The 15,759-nt window shown below is 46.3% G+C and overlaps 1 protein-coding gene across 2 annotated transcripts in view; it reads right to left on the minus strand.

Annotated features, from left to right (window-relative positions):
- LOC130158601 (vascular endothelial growth factor receptor kdr-like) overlaps window positions 1–14,957 on the minus strand; it is a 141,977-nt gene extending 127,020 nt beyond the window's left edge. For both annotated transcript variants that reach the window (XM_056359320.1, XM_056359319.1), the window contains exon 1: window positions 14,096–14,957. In XM_056359320.1, the coding sequence (XP_056215295.1) occupies window positions 14,096–14,159 (64 nt within the window). In that variant the 5' untranslated portion in view covers window positions 14,160–14,957. The remainder of the gene's footprint in view (window positions 1–14,095) is intronic.
- Between the last annotated feature and the right edge of the window lie 802 nt (window positions 14,958–15,759).

The following is a 15,759-nucleotide window of genomic DNA, read 5'->3' on the forward strand; positions in this document are numbered from 1 at the left end:
ATTCATCCATTGTTTTCTGCATGGCCATGCCCACCCTCTGAGGGCCTTTGCAGGTGAAGATTCAGTCTCTTGTGCCCCAAAATGAGAAAATCTTTTGTGGAAAGTGATACTTAAACCTTAGCTGTAGGTTTGGGTGGGTGCAGATATCATAGCAAAACATCCATGGTTGAGAAAGGACAGCGCCAGAATGGCAATAATAATAATCATCAGAGTCTGCATTTCTAAGATTAGTTGCAAGGTGGCTTACAAAGGGATTTAACCTTGCAATGTGTTTGTGAAGTTGGTAAGTAATTGCTATTATATACGGCTGGTAACTGAAGACAGATAAGTATCTTAAGGTCATACAGGAAGCCTGCAGCACGGCAGGAATTAGAGCTCAAGTAAATTGGCTCCGAGTTCTGTGCTGAGCTGGAGGATCATCCAGGGAAAGGCTGTCTTTGGTTTCTACAGGAGCTAGAAGGAGCTGGCACTAGTAAATGTCTGGTGTGGAAGGCAGTGTCCTCTCCTTTGTGGGTGGCCAGTGGGGCAAGCAGGCAGGGCAAGGAGGAAATAGAGCACAACAGTGTATTTTGAACCCTGGCTGAATGCTGCTCGACTGCAGCTCTTTCCTCCTCCCTAAAAGCACACAAGTACCAGTACAAGTGAGCTCCTAGTGAGAGGGATTTTTCCTTTTGCTTCTCAACTTTGATAAATCAAATATTCCCTTGTGCAGTCTGATACCTATAATAACCTTATTTCTACTGGGGTGAAAGCAGTAAGAAAACAAATGGCCTATAAGAGTGTGAGGGCTACCTTCCTCCAAGGAGGAGGGGAAATTCCTCCTGAACATCAGCACAAACACTTGCTCACACTCCAGGCTCATTAACCAGCTCTCCAAGAAGCACCTCCAACATAGATGTGCACAGGGGAGACAAGAACAAACTCTCAATCTGGAATCCTTAAACTGCAACAGACACTCAGCAGGGGAATCCATTAGACAGGGGCTGAAAATTAGCTTTGCAAATTTCTGTGTGCCAGAAGACACAGTCAGAATGAAAACCAAGAGGCTTTTTGGAATGTAGTTGCAATTGCAGTGACACTGCGTCCATTTGCACCTATGCATGTGTGCATGTGCATCTGTGTGTGTGTGCACACGTACACTTCATTATTCCTCCAAGGAAACTAGCAACCTACTGCATATGTGTGGGCCCAAGAGACTTAAAAAGAAACTGCGTTAAAAGAAATTCAAAGAAAACTGTAGCCCTGCAAGCCCTGCGCGTCACTGCCATGCCCATGGTGGTACCCAGGAGGTGGAAGCAGGCTCTGCAAGCCAGCATTAGCAGGGAGTGGTGTGTCAGACACACCTTTTGGATAGGACAGGCAGCATTTCAGAAGCAGGTGTCACATTCTTCAGACTGTGCAAAGCTGTTTACAGAAGGCAGGGTAACAATGACTGATCTAGTCTCTAATCTTTTGCATCTGCTTGGCTCTGTTCCCATGCAAAGTAAGTGAGAATATGACACATCAGCACGAAAGAGCAACAGCCAAACCCAACTGCTATAGAAGTCTGTCTGGAGGACAGGAGAGAGATTCTTTTCTGATAGTTCAGGCCAAGCCTATCACAGTATCCCAGTCCTAATCCTTACAGCCTTCAATGCCTCAATATCCTTGTGGCTTCGAATGGCTTTTTCTCTGGGGATGGAAGTGAAAGGTGAAGCAAATCTACTGCAGTTCCTGAACTGCCTTTTCTCTTCAAAACTTCTATCGCCCCATCCCTCCAGGGAGGAAGCAAAGTGCTGATCTCCCTGATTTACAGAAGAGCAGAGGCACAAAGGCAGGAAACATACCTGTGCTGCAGAGAGGAATGCACTGCCAAGAGCTTTGAGTGCGTATCTACAAACCAAAGAGTGCCATTCACGCAGCAACTGAGCCGTGATCCCGAGCAAAGCCTCCACACTAATTAGTGCAGTGAACCAGCTGTAATGGCTTCAGCCATTTGCCATCCAGAGATTCTGTATCATACCCTGCTGCAGCCCCTGTTCTGGGTTAGTGCTGCCAAAGCCATTGCAGATGTGCTTGTCAAAGGACATGGAACTGGAGCTGAGTTACTCAAACATCATGGCGTATGTCCAACGCACCCGACATCCCTGTTGGTTCGGAGCATGGCATCTGGCCAGCAGCTGCCCTGGCATCCCCCAGCCGCTGAGCTGAAGCCCTGCAGTCCTGGCTGGGTCTCCTCTGCTCCTGGCCCTCCCACTCACTCCAAAACCATCCCTCAGTGCACCACCACTTCTGCCTGAAGCGCTTCCACTTCAGGCCTCTGCTGCAGAGAGGCTGCTTGACGTGCACTATGTCTAACAAGACAGCAGTTCAAGGCAGAGGAAGACAACAAACCAAATTATGCCTGAATGCATGTTCCTAAGATTGTGAAGGAAATGCAGTCAAAATGAACTATACAACCACAGAAAGTTAATGTATGCTCGTTTGTATATCAGACCATTGTCCAGGGGAACTCTCAGTTTCCTCTCAGGATCTATAATGAATAGACCTATAAGAGAATGTTATGGTGGCAGAGATTTCTCTTTTCCTACTATTTAACTTAGAACAATATAGAATCAAAACAAAAAGGCAGCCTTTCAAGGGCTAGCAGTACAATACATACTAAAGAACATCACTCTGACCATTAAATCAACATTAAATGAAAAAGCACAAGAGGCAGACCTTTGCCCTATGTATGCTGAGAATTCCTCTCAACTCCTTTATCACACACGCTGCAAGAAGATCAGCATATGAGATACCCTCCTTACATCCCGCCACGCCCAAGTGTCACTGCTTCGCTTTCACTACCAGCGGATGCCAAGACCAGAACAGAGATAAGCAGAAAGACTTTTTAAAACAGGAAAGATGACTAACGGAATTAGGCTCTTCTGGGCCCTCCTAATGATGCTCTTTAACCGCTTTTACTGTCTCTTTTTAAGTCTACTTAGTCTAGCTCTAAATTTGAGGAGACTGCGTATGGTGACAGCAGACAAGACCAGATATATTGGTCAGTCTGGGAATTAAAGAATCAGCAGCTCAAAACAATGGCTCTGCAAAGGGTTAGCTACCTGATTCATCAAGGTGAAATGTTTATCCTGAACCATAATGGTGATGGCTCTAATGATGTCAGTATTAACTGTCATCGCTGCTCCAAGGATGCAAAAGAAATGCATAGAAAGAGTGTGACCACTATATCAGAAATGTCCAGAATCTGTAAACAACAATCTCAGAGTCATAGAATGAAGCCTTCAGTACTTCCTTCATACAGATGGTCCAGCACTGAACTCAGGTTTAAAGTTTATACTTGGCCTTTTGTTCAGGAAAAGGACTAGTTCATCGGTACGGTGATTTCCACCTTCTCAATTACAAAGTGTGGTCGCACTAGGTGTGAACCAGGAAAGAAGAAGCCACCTGAGGAGCCGAGGTAGTGACAGCACTGTAGCTATTTGAATGCACATCCCTCTATCTCCTGTCTGCACAAGGAGAAAAGCTTTAGTAGCTTTTTAATGCAGCAAACCAGCCCCTAAAGGACATTCTGCAGTACTGCACAGCAGTGCGAGCTGCCCAGGGCACTTGCAGACCTTGGACCAACTCGTTGTATTTACAAATGGATCTGATTTATGCTGGTGAGAGATTCATGCTGTCAGCTTTGTGCCTCCTATTTCTGGCCAAACCGATTATACCCAGTCATTTATCTTAGGATGATTACTCCTGTCTTCCCAAGCAATAGCTGCCTGTTTCCTTTATCTTTTTAATGTAAACTAACTTGAAAACAAGATTTTTATATAAAAATTTCAGTTAAATGAGGAGGATGTGGAGACCAAAATTCTTAGGTCAAGTGGTCAGACTAAGGGACATCCCAGGCAAAGGTAGACAGAAAGGCAGAACGTCAAAGCTGCGTTGCTCAATGCTGGACCACAAATCCACGTAGTATTTAGAAATCTACAGTAATGTTTTAAAGTACAGTGATACTGTGATATTGTACAGTGCAAGAGCATATGGCCTAGAACGGCAGCTATACAAACTCTGCTCCATGGAAATCAAAACTAACTCAGTTTTAGCTTTTCCACTAATCCCACTCCAAGCACAGAATTTTCAGCTTTACTGCTTCGATTTTCTCAAAATTACAGGACAGGTTTGACAAATGAAAACTGAGATTTATACCCAGACAAAACTGTCTCCTTTCCTCTTCTTTTGTCCTTCTGCCAGAAACTCTCCAGAAGGCTGAAAATACTGTCATGAGGAATGCTAAAACAAATTGTGCACGTATTCTTGGGATGGGAAAAGGAGAGCCTTTCTCTTGGGAGCATTAGTCTGCGCTTGTAGAATTGTGGGATGTCATAGTGCCTGTCTGTGGATGCCCGCCCTAGATGATATTGTATACCAGCTCTGACATGCTGGAGGGTACATTAGGAAAATAAGGTTAGTAATTTATTTTTAATAACAACATAACAACCATAGCTATGCACAAAATTCAATAGAGATCAACTTCAGTAACCAGAAGAAGGCACATTACTTCATGATTTATTAAATTAATAATGGCATTTCACTATGTAGGTTTGAACATTACCTTTAAAATGCAAAGTAAGACAACAATAAAAAAGGCGAAGTAAATGGCTAATTTATACTAATGATTTTTATCCTTGATATAAAGGTCAAAATCAGTTAATATATTGTGAAGCCCCAAATTTCTTTTCAGGGTCTCTCTAGCTCCTCTTTCTAGTCTAAGAGTGTTCTTCTGATACAAGCCATAGCATATAAACTACCAACTCTGCCGGTCTTTCTGTTTGAAAAGTCTATAGATCAGAATAATCCCATGTCTCCGTAATACTAAGAAGAAGTCGGCCTTGTATACGTCCTCCTTCAAATGTAATGACAAAATATCCTGGTGGGGATTGCAGCGTACAATACTGTCTGGAGCCAGATGGAGAGAACCTTTGACATACCCTGCTCAGCAGCCTGCTGTCTTCCTGAATTCACCTTGCCCAGCCAGTTCCTTCACCCCAGGAGGCGTGCCATACCCAGCCTTTGGGTTTGACCTGCACTTCTCTTTCATTAAGGGCAGGGTAATGTTGCCCAGATTGACCCAGAGAATGAAGCTCCCCATGTTTATTTGGCTTGGTGGGAAAGCCATGGGAAACCAGTCCAAATGCGAGCGCAGCCTAGAAACCCCACAACAATTCCAAACCCCTACATACATTGAACTGAAGACTTGGTTTATCTCTTTTCTGGAAAGTCAGAACCTGATATATCAGTGGATTAAGTAATAAAACTGTTAGCAGGATCATTAGCGGCTTCATGGTAACAACTGGGCCCTTGCTTTCCCAGAGACCCATGGTATCATTATGTTTGGAAAAGTCATCACTGAGTGGGATGATGAGCTGTGAGAAACACACGGCTCTTTCAAAGTGAGATGGGCCAACTGCATGGAGATCACAGCCAGAGGAGGCTCTGCCCCAGGGAATCCCTCCCCATTGCATGCTCCACTCCGTTCATGCTGACGTAGGATTCTGGGGATTAATTATTCTCTGGTAATTCCTATTGGGCCAAACCCCGTTCTCTTGCCTTAGCTGTTGCTCTGTCCTTACTCAATAGAAAATTTGCCAAGACTGAAGGAGAGTTGTTTTAAGCATGAGAGCCTCCAGGAGGTCTAGCAGAACGGGATCTGTAAAGCCAAAATAAATGTGAAGCGAGAGCGTACACTGGAGCATTCAGGAGTAGCAGTAGGGGCTGTTGTGCTGCCTCAACAACTGAATGTTGCTGCAGTCTCGGTGTGGGGGCCACACACTGGCTTTCCTTCATCACAGGAAAGTAGGCAGGTTACTTTGTTTTCTGAGAGTGAATTTTCACTTCCGAAACAAATTAGGATTTTCCAGCAAGATCAGTAAAATCTCTGCCTTTACAAAGCATGCCGTGCGAGAGCAGCTTCCAGCCAGTTCTTTCCTCACTCAGATTCTACCACAATATGTATAAGTGACCATAATAAAATAAATGTTCTCAGTCACACAAAGGAATATTCAAAGACAGACTATTGTCTTCAGCCAGGCTACAGCTTTAAACCTGTGTAACGGAGAGGAAAGCTTGTCCCAAGTGCATGAATATGAAATGAAAATAATCCAGACACCATCCTTTTGTAGAGAAAAAAATGCGACAGGCCAAAAGGTTAGCCGATTCTCTCTGCTTCACACCATGTAATAGCTTAAATTGTGTTTAAAAGGTTCTCAGGGTGACATCATTGTTTACATTCACTTGAATCATCCTTTAATTGTAACAGTACAAAACCCTTTTAACTAGCCAAACTCGCTGTTTAGCTCTGTCCTGCTGTGTCATGCATCAAGAGCTGGTACAACTTCCTTGCCTCATATGCATCCAGAAGGAGATCTGGGGAAAGCATTTCTCCCCACACCTGGGCACTGCGTTACTATTTCTTCTGATATACCTCATGGGTTAAGGAACAAAGTAGCACCCCCGCTTTAAGGTAGCGGAGGCTCACAAAGTCCTTTCCCTTATCTTTGCAAATTAGCAATGATAGTATTAATTCAGGAGTGAGCAGTGAATCGAGTGGGTACCCGTCCTTAAGCGGAGGTGGGGGATGCACCTAGTGACCCAGTACTGGACAACACGGCACCTGTGGGATCTATTTTTCTGCAAGGAAAGACAAAGACCTTGAGGTTTGCAACTGATAATCCACAGTGCTTTACTTCCCTCCTTTCAAACACAGTCACATGCGTCTTCCTGTTCAGAGTTCTGGGCAATCTCTCCCAACAGCCATTTCCTGTATGAAGGCGTATTGTAATTAGCATTGCCCACAAGAAGGACTTCCAAGTGCTACCGTGTAGGCATGTGTTACGGCCCCTCGGGGAGCCAGCTTTGGGCAGCTGGAAGAACAAGTGAAGCAGCAGAGGGGGAAAACACGTTCTATAACTCCTGGAGGACACACTGTAGTAGGCATCTGCACATTAAAGGTCTGAAACACCAACCCCTACGCAACCCAACCCAAAAGCTGGGGAAGTCCAGGCTCACTATCAGCTTTCAGGGATGATCCCTACGGCTACAAAGGGCCAAAGCAAGCCCTTCTCAGTAGCTGTGAGGGAAATGGGGATGAGAACCTGGGTTCTGGGAGGCTCCATGCTCATATCACCTGCTGCAGGCTTCTGGGAGCATGGAGGAAATCGCTTTAACTCCTGAATTATTGTGTTCAGCACTGATTTCAGTTAATGAGATATAAGTTAACAGCAAACAGGATGAGTGCCTTACAGAATAGCTGCTTCTGTGTATTTGTGTGGAGGAGTATCCCTATGAGCAGTCCCATTTTACTCATAGCTATAGAGGAACAGGCAAAGTAGCCCCATGGTGGCTGGTGCTTTTCCTGCAAACTGACCTTACTGTATCTGTAAGGAAGAATTCAAGGTGTGCAATTTCTGAACTGTGGGCTCTAAAGGAACAAAGATTTTGGCTGAGGTGTTTTAGATTCATGGCAATTTTGTAAAAAATGGAACAGGTAATGACTAGGTCAAGCTTCCTTGACCCTCAAATCAAGAACAATCCCAGCAGGGCTGAAAGCTCCCCTCTCTACTTCCTTGGCAATCATGTTCCCACAGTTCAGAAAAACACAGGAAGATCTAAGGAAACCTATGTGGAAATGCAGAAGACAAAGGCAAGTGATCTGAAAATAGAAGGCTGGTCCATATATTTCCTTTACATTCTGGGCCTGAGTTTAGTTTTTGGCTGAATTTTGAAATCTTGAGGGCCATATGCTTTTGCCATTCACTGCAGGGCACAAAGGAAAATGGCTCATTCAGTTTTTCATCATTCGAAGGGTTAGATGAGGTCCTTTCCTTCTTGCTCAGTATTGTCAAGGATTCCTCAGTGCTAAAAGCTTTACTGCTTAGAGCCACAACAAAAGCCCTGAGAACCATGGTTATACACACACCACACACTAGCTGTGACTCCTTCTGTATTTCTAGATATTGGCGAGGAAGGCTCGCAAACATGGCTTCTTGTAAAATTCAGTACAGCAGGAACACTTAGTGCATCTGCTCCCAGAAAATGAGGTTCACCTGCAGGTTTCAGGCAAGCCCACTTTGGCTTGCCAAAGCCTCTGCACCAGGCACAAGTTTAAAGGCAAATTCATTTTGGTATAGGGAAGAGAGACTGTGCAGACCCATGTTGTGGAAGGGCTGAGAAATTCCTATTGGCTTTTTCTAATGTAAAAATTTGAGGAATCCTGAGCCCTGAGGCGAGTTCAGGAGACATCCAGGAAAGGGGAGGGTGGGTGGGGGGTGGAGAGCAGGAGAGGGATGTTAAGATGTAGTGGTGGCAAAAAGTATGTGCTATAAAGACAGACTAATCCAGGGACTTGGGGATGAGGGTATTGGACTGACTCATAAAGCAGTCCACAGGCTTACTTTCTCTCCATCATAAAACAGTTCACAGACTTACTCACTACCCATCAGAGTGCATAGCTGTGTAACGCTGTTAGTGACAGCCTAATACGAAAGTTAACAACATTGGCACAGGGCAGCAGCTCAGCTCCCTCAGTGTGTGAATTCACCACTTAACATTTCCAAAGCCTTTGAAAGCACGGAGCTGAGACAGTCATTCGGGTACATGCAGTGTAACACCACTGATGGCTGCCCGTGCTGCAAGCCCTGTCTTAGCTACGGCAAAGACAAGCACCATCACACCAGATTCAGCTCTGTGAAGTGGGCACCGGACTCGGTCCAAGAGTCTTGTTTTGTATTCTCGTTATTGGCAAATGCTGGAGGTATGATCAGCTTCTAAAAGCAGTCACAAGATTTGACTAGTTCATTTCCACATTTATGTCACTACCTGGTTTCAGGTGAGCTGGGGTTCCCCACACAAGTGTGTTCAGCACTTGGGCAGTGATGAATTTGCACAAAATGGGCAACCATCAGTTTTGCCCATCACAGCCTCGTGAGATCAGACTCCCGACCTTCTCTGAACCTTCCTCCTTCCCCACTTAAGGAAGCGGCTTGTGGACAAGTCTCTAAGGTCGCACCTCCCATAGAGAAAATCTTGCTTCAAGTGATTTGTTCTAATCTTGCCCGCTCTCTGCTGCTGAAGTTCTGCTCCCTGGGGCAAGCTTCAAGCATGTGCTTATATTAAATGCCATTTCCAGATAGTAACCTTGGGTGGCTGATTTTGGCAGCTCCTATTATTTTCTCTGTGGCCTTAATAAGAAAAATTAAAGAAGTGCCTGATGTGGTGAGGAGATCAGTTCTCTCTTACACATATTTTATGCCAGCTTATTTAGGTAACCAGTTTTTTTGTGGTCATTGTGGCTGAGTACAGTTGGATGCTCTGCCAGAAGGTGAGGACCGGAGGAACAGGAATGTCTTGATCAGCATTCAGAAGCCTTCATGTCCTGTCAGTCATCTGAGCTGGATTCTGAAGGAAAACACTAGGGACAGATTTATTTTGTTCCTAGCTGTTGTGTAGATATTCCAAATGCCTTTTAATGACTTCCACTCTTAATTCCCAATCCAGTGACATCAGGCTGGTTTCGAGAAAAAAGGAAAGGTGGAGCAGGGCTGGTCAGAGGAAATATCAAACTAAGCATGTGAAATTTGGTAGGGCTGAGCTTCAGTGTCCTTCTCATACTCTGAAAGTAAAATGCTGCCTCCTGAAAATTTCTTGCGTAGTTTTAAAAAATGCAGGTTGCTGTTGCTGCCCCAAAACCTGTTTTGCAAAGTAGACTGAAAGCAGCTTCTTTGTTCACCCTGTCCTTTGCTGATGATCAAGTGACCCTTGCTGCATATACTTCGCAAATGTCTTTGGAAGCAAAAGATGTGTTTCATCTCTGAATGTATACGACATAGGGCAGATTTTCACCCCCTTTCAAACTGTGCTGGCAATTTGGCAGACAAACTTAGGGAAAACAGAGCTCACCTACCACTGACTGTACCTGAGAAATCTCCCGCTGTGGTTGGAAACCTTTTGCCCTTGTGCATAAACCTACTAGAAACATAAATATTATATATTCAGCCCAGCTTGATATATTGCTTCAAACTGAAGTAGACTGAGCCATTGCTTTGTACAAACACTTCATCATAAAATGAACAATTCAGAGACTGTATGAAAGGACAAAGATAACTCAAATGTACCCTGTTGCTCTTATTCAGATTGATACATAGTAGCAGGCCAGGGGAAATGTATGCAGATAAGGTGAGTTTTTTTAAATTTTTAAAGAGAATATTATAAGATCTTATAACAGAAACCTTCAACAAACAATCTGGTTTGTATTCTCAGTATTCTTTTGGGTATGATGCTGGTTTTCAGAAGTTCATGGAGTATTCAGAAATACTTTACATTTTTTTCCTTGCCTTAAATGGATAAATTGGTGTAAAGAGATTTCCAGTTGGTTTTGAATGTGGCAGCTTCAGACAGGAGGCTCGTATATCACAATCTAAAAAAAAGGCTACTCTGCTTTTTATAACATTTTCCCACAGTAAAGCAAATGTTTAGGAATAACACCAATTAAAAGACACATTTTTGGTTTACTAGAACTGATCAACAACCCATATTGTAAGCTATCCAGTCCTCAACCTTCCAGCACTGGCTGCCTCAGAGAAAGGCAAAAGCATACCCTTAATGCCTCTGACTTTGCAACAGTGCAGCGCGGAGCCCGCAGCCTTCCCGGCTACACGCAGTGAGCATCCCAGTTGGCAAACCAGAAGGAGTCTGCGCTCCTGAAGCTTTTGGCTTAGCTACGTGGTATAATTGAAATGCATATGTTAACAAGCTCAATTACCCATCCTAGTATATTCTATTTGTAAAAGAGGTTGCAAAATGAAACAAACAAAAAATCAATTTCAGACTTTGCTTTAAGTTCAAAGGGATCAGGCAGGACCTAATTTTTATCCTTGAAACTTGTTTTCCAGTATTAAATCGCTGAAATTGCTGAGTTTATTCTAGTGCCTGAAAAGTTATTTGGATTGCTCATATATTAAAAACTTTTTGATGATCACGTCAGGGTAAAAGATGCTAAATTTTTCATGCAAGATGTAAGGTGTTGCAGGGTGTAAGTTTGTAAAAAATTCTTTGCAGATTGTTTTGTAATGGGCTGGTTAATATTTAAAATGTGTGGCAGCTGTTTGCATCTGCACAATAATTACTACATCAAACGTTCTGAGCAGAAAGACCTGAACTAGTACTCTAAGGACTTGAACATAAGCTGTGTAATAAGCAAAAGGAAAGTGGAAATGTAATGATACTTGTAGGACTGTATTAGGAAATTTAAGATGCATAAAATATTTTGAAGCTGTTTTCTAATAAGGCAAGAAATTACTGGGATGATGTTTGCATGGTTTCTTCCCCCTGCTAAACACCCACAGGGACTGAAAGGGCGAAATAAGGTAGGAGTCCTCTAAAGGAGACCAGCCTTTGATCTGGATGAATTTAATGGCTATGGTTAACTTCTGTCTGCTGGCACCCATGGCACACTTAGGCAGCCTTGGCCAGCTGCTGAGCAGGATGCAGAAATAGGACACAGCAGCTGCAACCAGCTACCAATACAGAAGGAGGGGGCACTTGGACTCCTCTGCGAAGGTTTGGTACAAGCTGAGAGTTTTCACTGAGGCACCTGCAAAGCCCTGGCTGGGGAGTTATCCCTGGCTGGGCAGTTGCGCTACCCTCACTCTGCACCTCAGCTACTGAAAGTCTTTCATAGCTTTAAAATCTTCTGTCTGCATTGCAGAGGAAACGAGTTGAATCAGAGTCAGCCTCTTCAACACAACTCAGCCCAATTTTGACAGCAAAGATCCCAGAGAAGGTTTAACCTACAGCCTGCAGAATAGATCTACGTTTCTGATGCCTCAGGAGGGCAAACAAAGTTTCACTGAATTCATGGCTGGAGACAAACTTTGAGGGAAAGGTAGCTGAGGAGTTAATACCTCAACAACATCAGTGCTATCCAGAATCGTCCAACTTCCTGGCCCTATTTCTGTTTGGCTTCCAGCCTAATTAGGGCACACAGAGACTTTGCTAACATATTATCTTTTCCTAATGATGGACAAAGGTCTGACATCCATAATGCTGCTTCCAAATCCATCATCAGTCTTTGCCCACAGGGACAGTTAGCGATGTGCCTGCCTTCCTTTCTTTTCACAGGATGCAGACATCGCCTTCTCTCTGCCTTCTCTGTGCCTGGTACTGATGGGAGAATGAATCTGGACCAAGTTCCAAGGTTACTAGGGCCAAAATTATTAGGAAAGTAACCTGGTAAGGACAGCCCAAAGTCAGCCCTGAAATGCAGGTAGCAATCTGGTCAGGCTTTTCACACACCTCCTCAATAAGAACTGCACTATCTCCACTTCATTCCGGAGCCTCAGGAACACTTGTGGCATTGCGCATTTTCTCCCACCTCCCAAATACTTACTATCTCTTCCTGATCCATGGAAGTCTGGGGTGATTTATGCCTTTGTGAAATTCACACTGGATTTCTGGTAATATGCCTTCTATGGGCAACTTTTCCAGGCTATTCAGACATTAAAACTAACGTAGCATGCAGCTGGCTGCTCGTGCACGTGTCAGCCAGATGGAGCACATTAGGGGAATTCTCCGAGGGCTGCGGGAGCTTCCTATGCTGCGCCAGGTGCAACTCAAAGTGTGGGTACCGGTGTCCAGCGTGCTGCGGGGCTGCCTTCCCCGGGGTTAACTTGGGCACTGCTACCGCCGGTAGCTAGGCTTTCTGTGGTGGAGGGGCTCCTTTTTACCTGCAAGGTTTGCTGCTTCAGGATTGTTTGGGTTTTTTCTAATGAGGGAAAGCTGGACAAGCCCTTTGGAGCACAGTCTCAGGCTTAGTTGTTTATTCTGTAGGTAACTGTGGGGAAGGTGCTGTAGGGGATATGCAAGATGCACTGGGGCTAGTGCTTACCAATCAATTCCTTTCTGCAGAAGGAATAAATTAAATCCCTGAATGAATCCAAGAAAATCAAGGACAGTGATGCTTCACAGTGTTTCCAGAAGCTATTGTTTGGATATTAAATTACAAAAAGATTATAATATGCTAAAGAAGCAACAGTCTTGTGCTGTGAAATACATTCATCATAAGAAAACCCCAAAACATTATTGCTGTCAGAAAGCATTCCCCGGTAAATAACAGCCCATCTCCTTTACACAATTTGCAGTGTCATGAATGAATAGCATGGTAATGCAGTGAAATCCTTACACTTAATGAGATAATGAAAAGTCATACGGCAGATGGAAAAGCTCTTCTAAATCTCATTAACCTGCCTCTTGGCTTTTCTGGGATTGGCGAAAAGTGGGAGTAACTCCAGTGGGGACAACGCATTTGCAGCGGGGTAAAAGGAGCGCTGGAGAACAGGGAACATAATCTAGTGCCTGGGCTAAGGGGAGTCCAGCAAAGAAACACCACATGAATAAGAATTGAAATATCAAAGAGAAGGCGGGCATTTGCCCGCAATGGCTGTACCCACACAGCCCATCAGCACTCCTGCCTTCTGAAGAAAGCGGGCTAGCCCACGCGTTCCCTGTCATGCCACGGAAGCCTTTTCCTCCTCAGGCCTGCTTTGAGCCATCAACCGCGAGTTAAAACACGGGGAGGGAGACGCAAGGGCCCGCTGCTTTTAACCGAGGTGCTGAGGAGGGGGAAAGAAAAATAATAAATGTCCTTTAAGTGCAACACACTTCAAGGAGATTTCTTCCCTTGAGATACGGCTGCTTGGATTCCTAAATCTCTCTTCATGAAGCCTCCCTCAGAGGCCTAAAACCTGAGGTGCCTGAAAGGTGGCACCTGCCCACCGGGCTGAGGTGGGGAGAGCTCCCCGTCCACGCCGCCCTGTCAGCACCGCGGAGGACACCCGGGCGTTGCCCCTCGCGGGCGGGCGGGAAGCGCGCGCCCCCGCCGCCCCTTGGCGCCACCTAGCGCCCTCGCCTGAGGTAACGGCGGAGAGCTCGGTCGCGCCGGTGGCTGCCGCACGCCCCGCTATAGCCCCCTCGCTCGCCCCCCGCGACACGGCAGGAGCCGGGCACGGCAGAGTCCCGTGGGCGAACGGGGAGAGAAGGAGAAAGCCAGGTGTGAGGCGAGTCTTACCGTGCAGCAGGAGCAGCCCCTGAAGGGCACAGAGGGCCAGGGCGGCGGTGGGCCTGGGGGCCATGGCCGGTGCCGGTGTGGGTGGCTGCTATATCCCTTGTGAGTCGCAGGGGGAGAGGTCCGCGAACGGGGACAAGTTTTCTTTCCAGCAAGGAGTTTCTGAAAGCCTGCGGGGCTGGAGCGGGAAGGGAGGGGAAGAGCGGGGCGTGCAGAAGTTCCCACTTGTTGATTCCAGTTAAATTGTTCTCTCCATTCACCGCTTCATCCTTGGGCTGCAGATTTTGTTTTCCTTCCTTTCTTCTCCAGGTGCACGTTTTGAGGCTTTTTTCCCCCACCCCACAATAACTTTATTCCTCGCTTCCCCCTGCTTTGCTAATTGATGGGGTGCCTGGAGGGGCGCGTTACTCTGCCTGAGAAGAGTCGGCTCCTCAGTCCGCCTGGGTGGCGCAAAGTATCTCCAGGGGTTAAAAAGCAGAGAGCAAAGCACCAGAAAAAGTTTGGCAAAAAGTTTCCTCCAGTCAGTGAGTCGCTGTTCTGAGCAGTCCTTTGCCTGGAGTTTGGGATGAGGTGGCTGAACTGAAAAGCCTCCTCTTAGATGTATTTATCCAGGGAGGTGCAGGTGCTGCGGAGATCAGGAGGAAGAATAAATCCCTCAACTTCAGCTGGAGTTTGCAAGGCAGGAGGAGAGGGAGCTTCCAGGTCCCCCAGCCCGGCTACCTGCCGGGGGGCACCCCGCAGCGCCCGGGGCAGGCAGCCGGCAGGCAGCGGGGCTCGGGCATGGCCAGATCCCGCCTTAGGTGATTCTCTCTTTCTCTCCCTCCCTTTCCCCCCACCCCTCTGGGTTTGGTTTGCTTTCGCTGGGAAGTTTGATGCGAGCCCGAGATTCTTTATAGGGACAGGAAAAAAAAAAAAGGAGGAAGGAGAGACGTCACCAGCCGAGGCAAGGGGACTTCACTCTCCCTCCCTGTCATTTCACAGAGCTCCTGGATTTCCTGTTGCTGCTGCTGCTGCCTGAGATGGGGCAAAGAAACGAACCGAGTTGCCTCCCACTGCTTGCCAGCATCGCCTGTCCCTGCAAAGCTGGAGCTGCGTGAGCATCAGGTGGCAACATCTTCCCCCAGTCCTGCCCCCGCTTCCCTCAAAGGCAGAAAGATGGCCAGTGTCAGCAGCTCCCTCCAGGCTTTGGGGCTCTCAGGGCTCCGGGGCATGGGGAAGGGGAGTGCAGAGGGGCACCAACTGAGAAACAGGCTTTCTTGCAGGAACGCTGTCTTTGCCCCCGTCCCCTGGTAGTTTAGCAGTTTGGGGTTCTCTGTGCCACTCAGTGTGTCCTGCTGGAATGCCACTGCCCTGCTGCTTCCCTTCTCACAGCAGCCACCACTGTGCATCCCTTGCTCTTGGGGCACGTAGAAAGTTTCTTCTTTGAATAGGATATTTCAGGCAACCCTAATGGTGTTATTATTTATATAGCACAGCTGCCTCCCTGATCTCTCATGGGTTTCTTGGAGCAGCTGCTCGTGTGTCACCTGAGCATTATCTCCAGGCACTGGGGTGTAGACAGATCCACCCACGCACTGAGGCTTCCAGCCTGTCCACGTGCCTTTGCTCTTGCCATGGCAGACAGGATTGCAGCAGGGGCGAGCACTCCTGCGGTGGTGGGGAACAGC

Source organism: Falco biarmicus, chromosome 14 (assembly GCF_023638135.1).
Source record: "Falco biarmicus isolate bFalBia1 chromosome 14, bFalBia1.pri, whole genome shotgun sequence".
In the NCBI taxonomy this organism is placed as follows: Eukaryota; Metazoa; Chordata; class Aves; order Falconiformes; family Falconidae; genus Falco; species Falco biarmicus.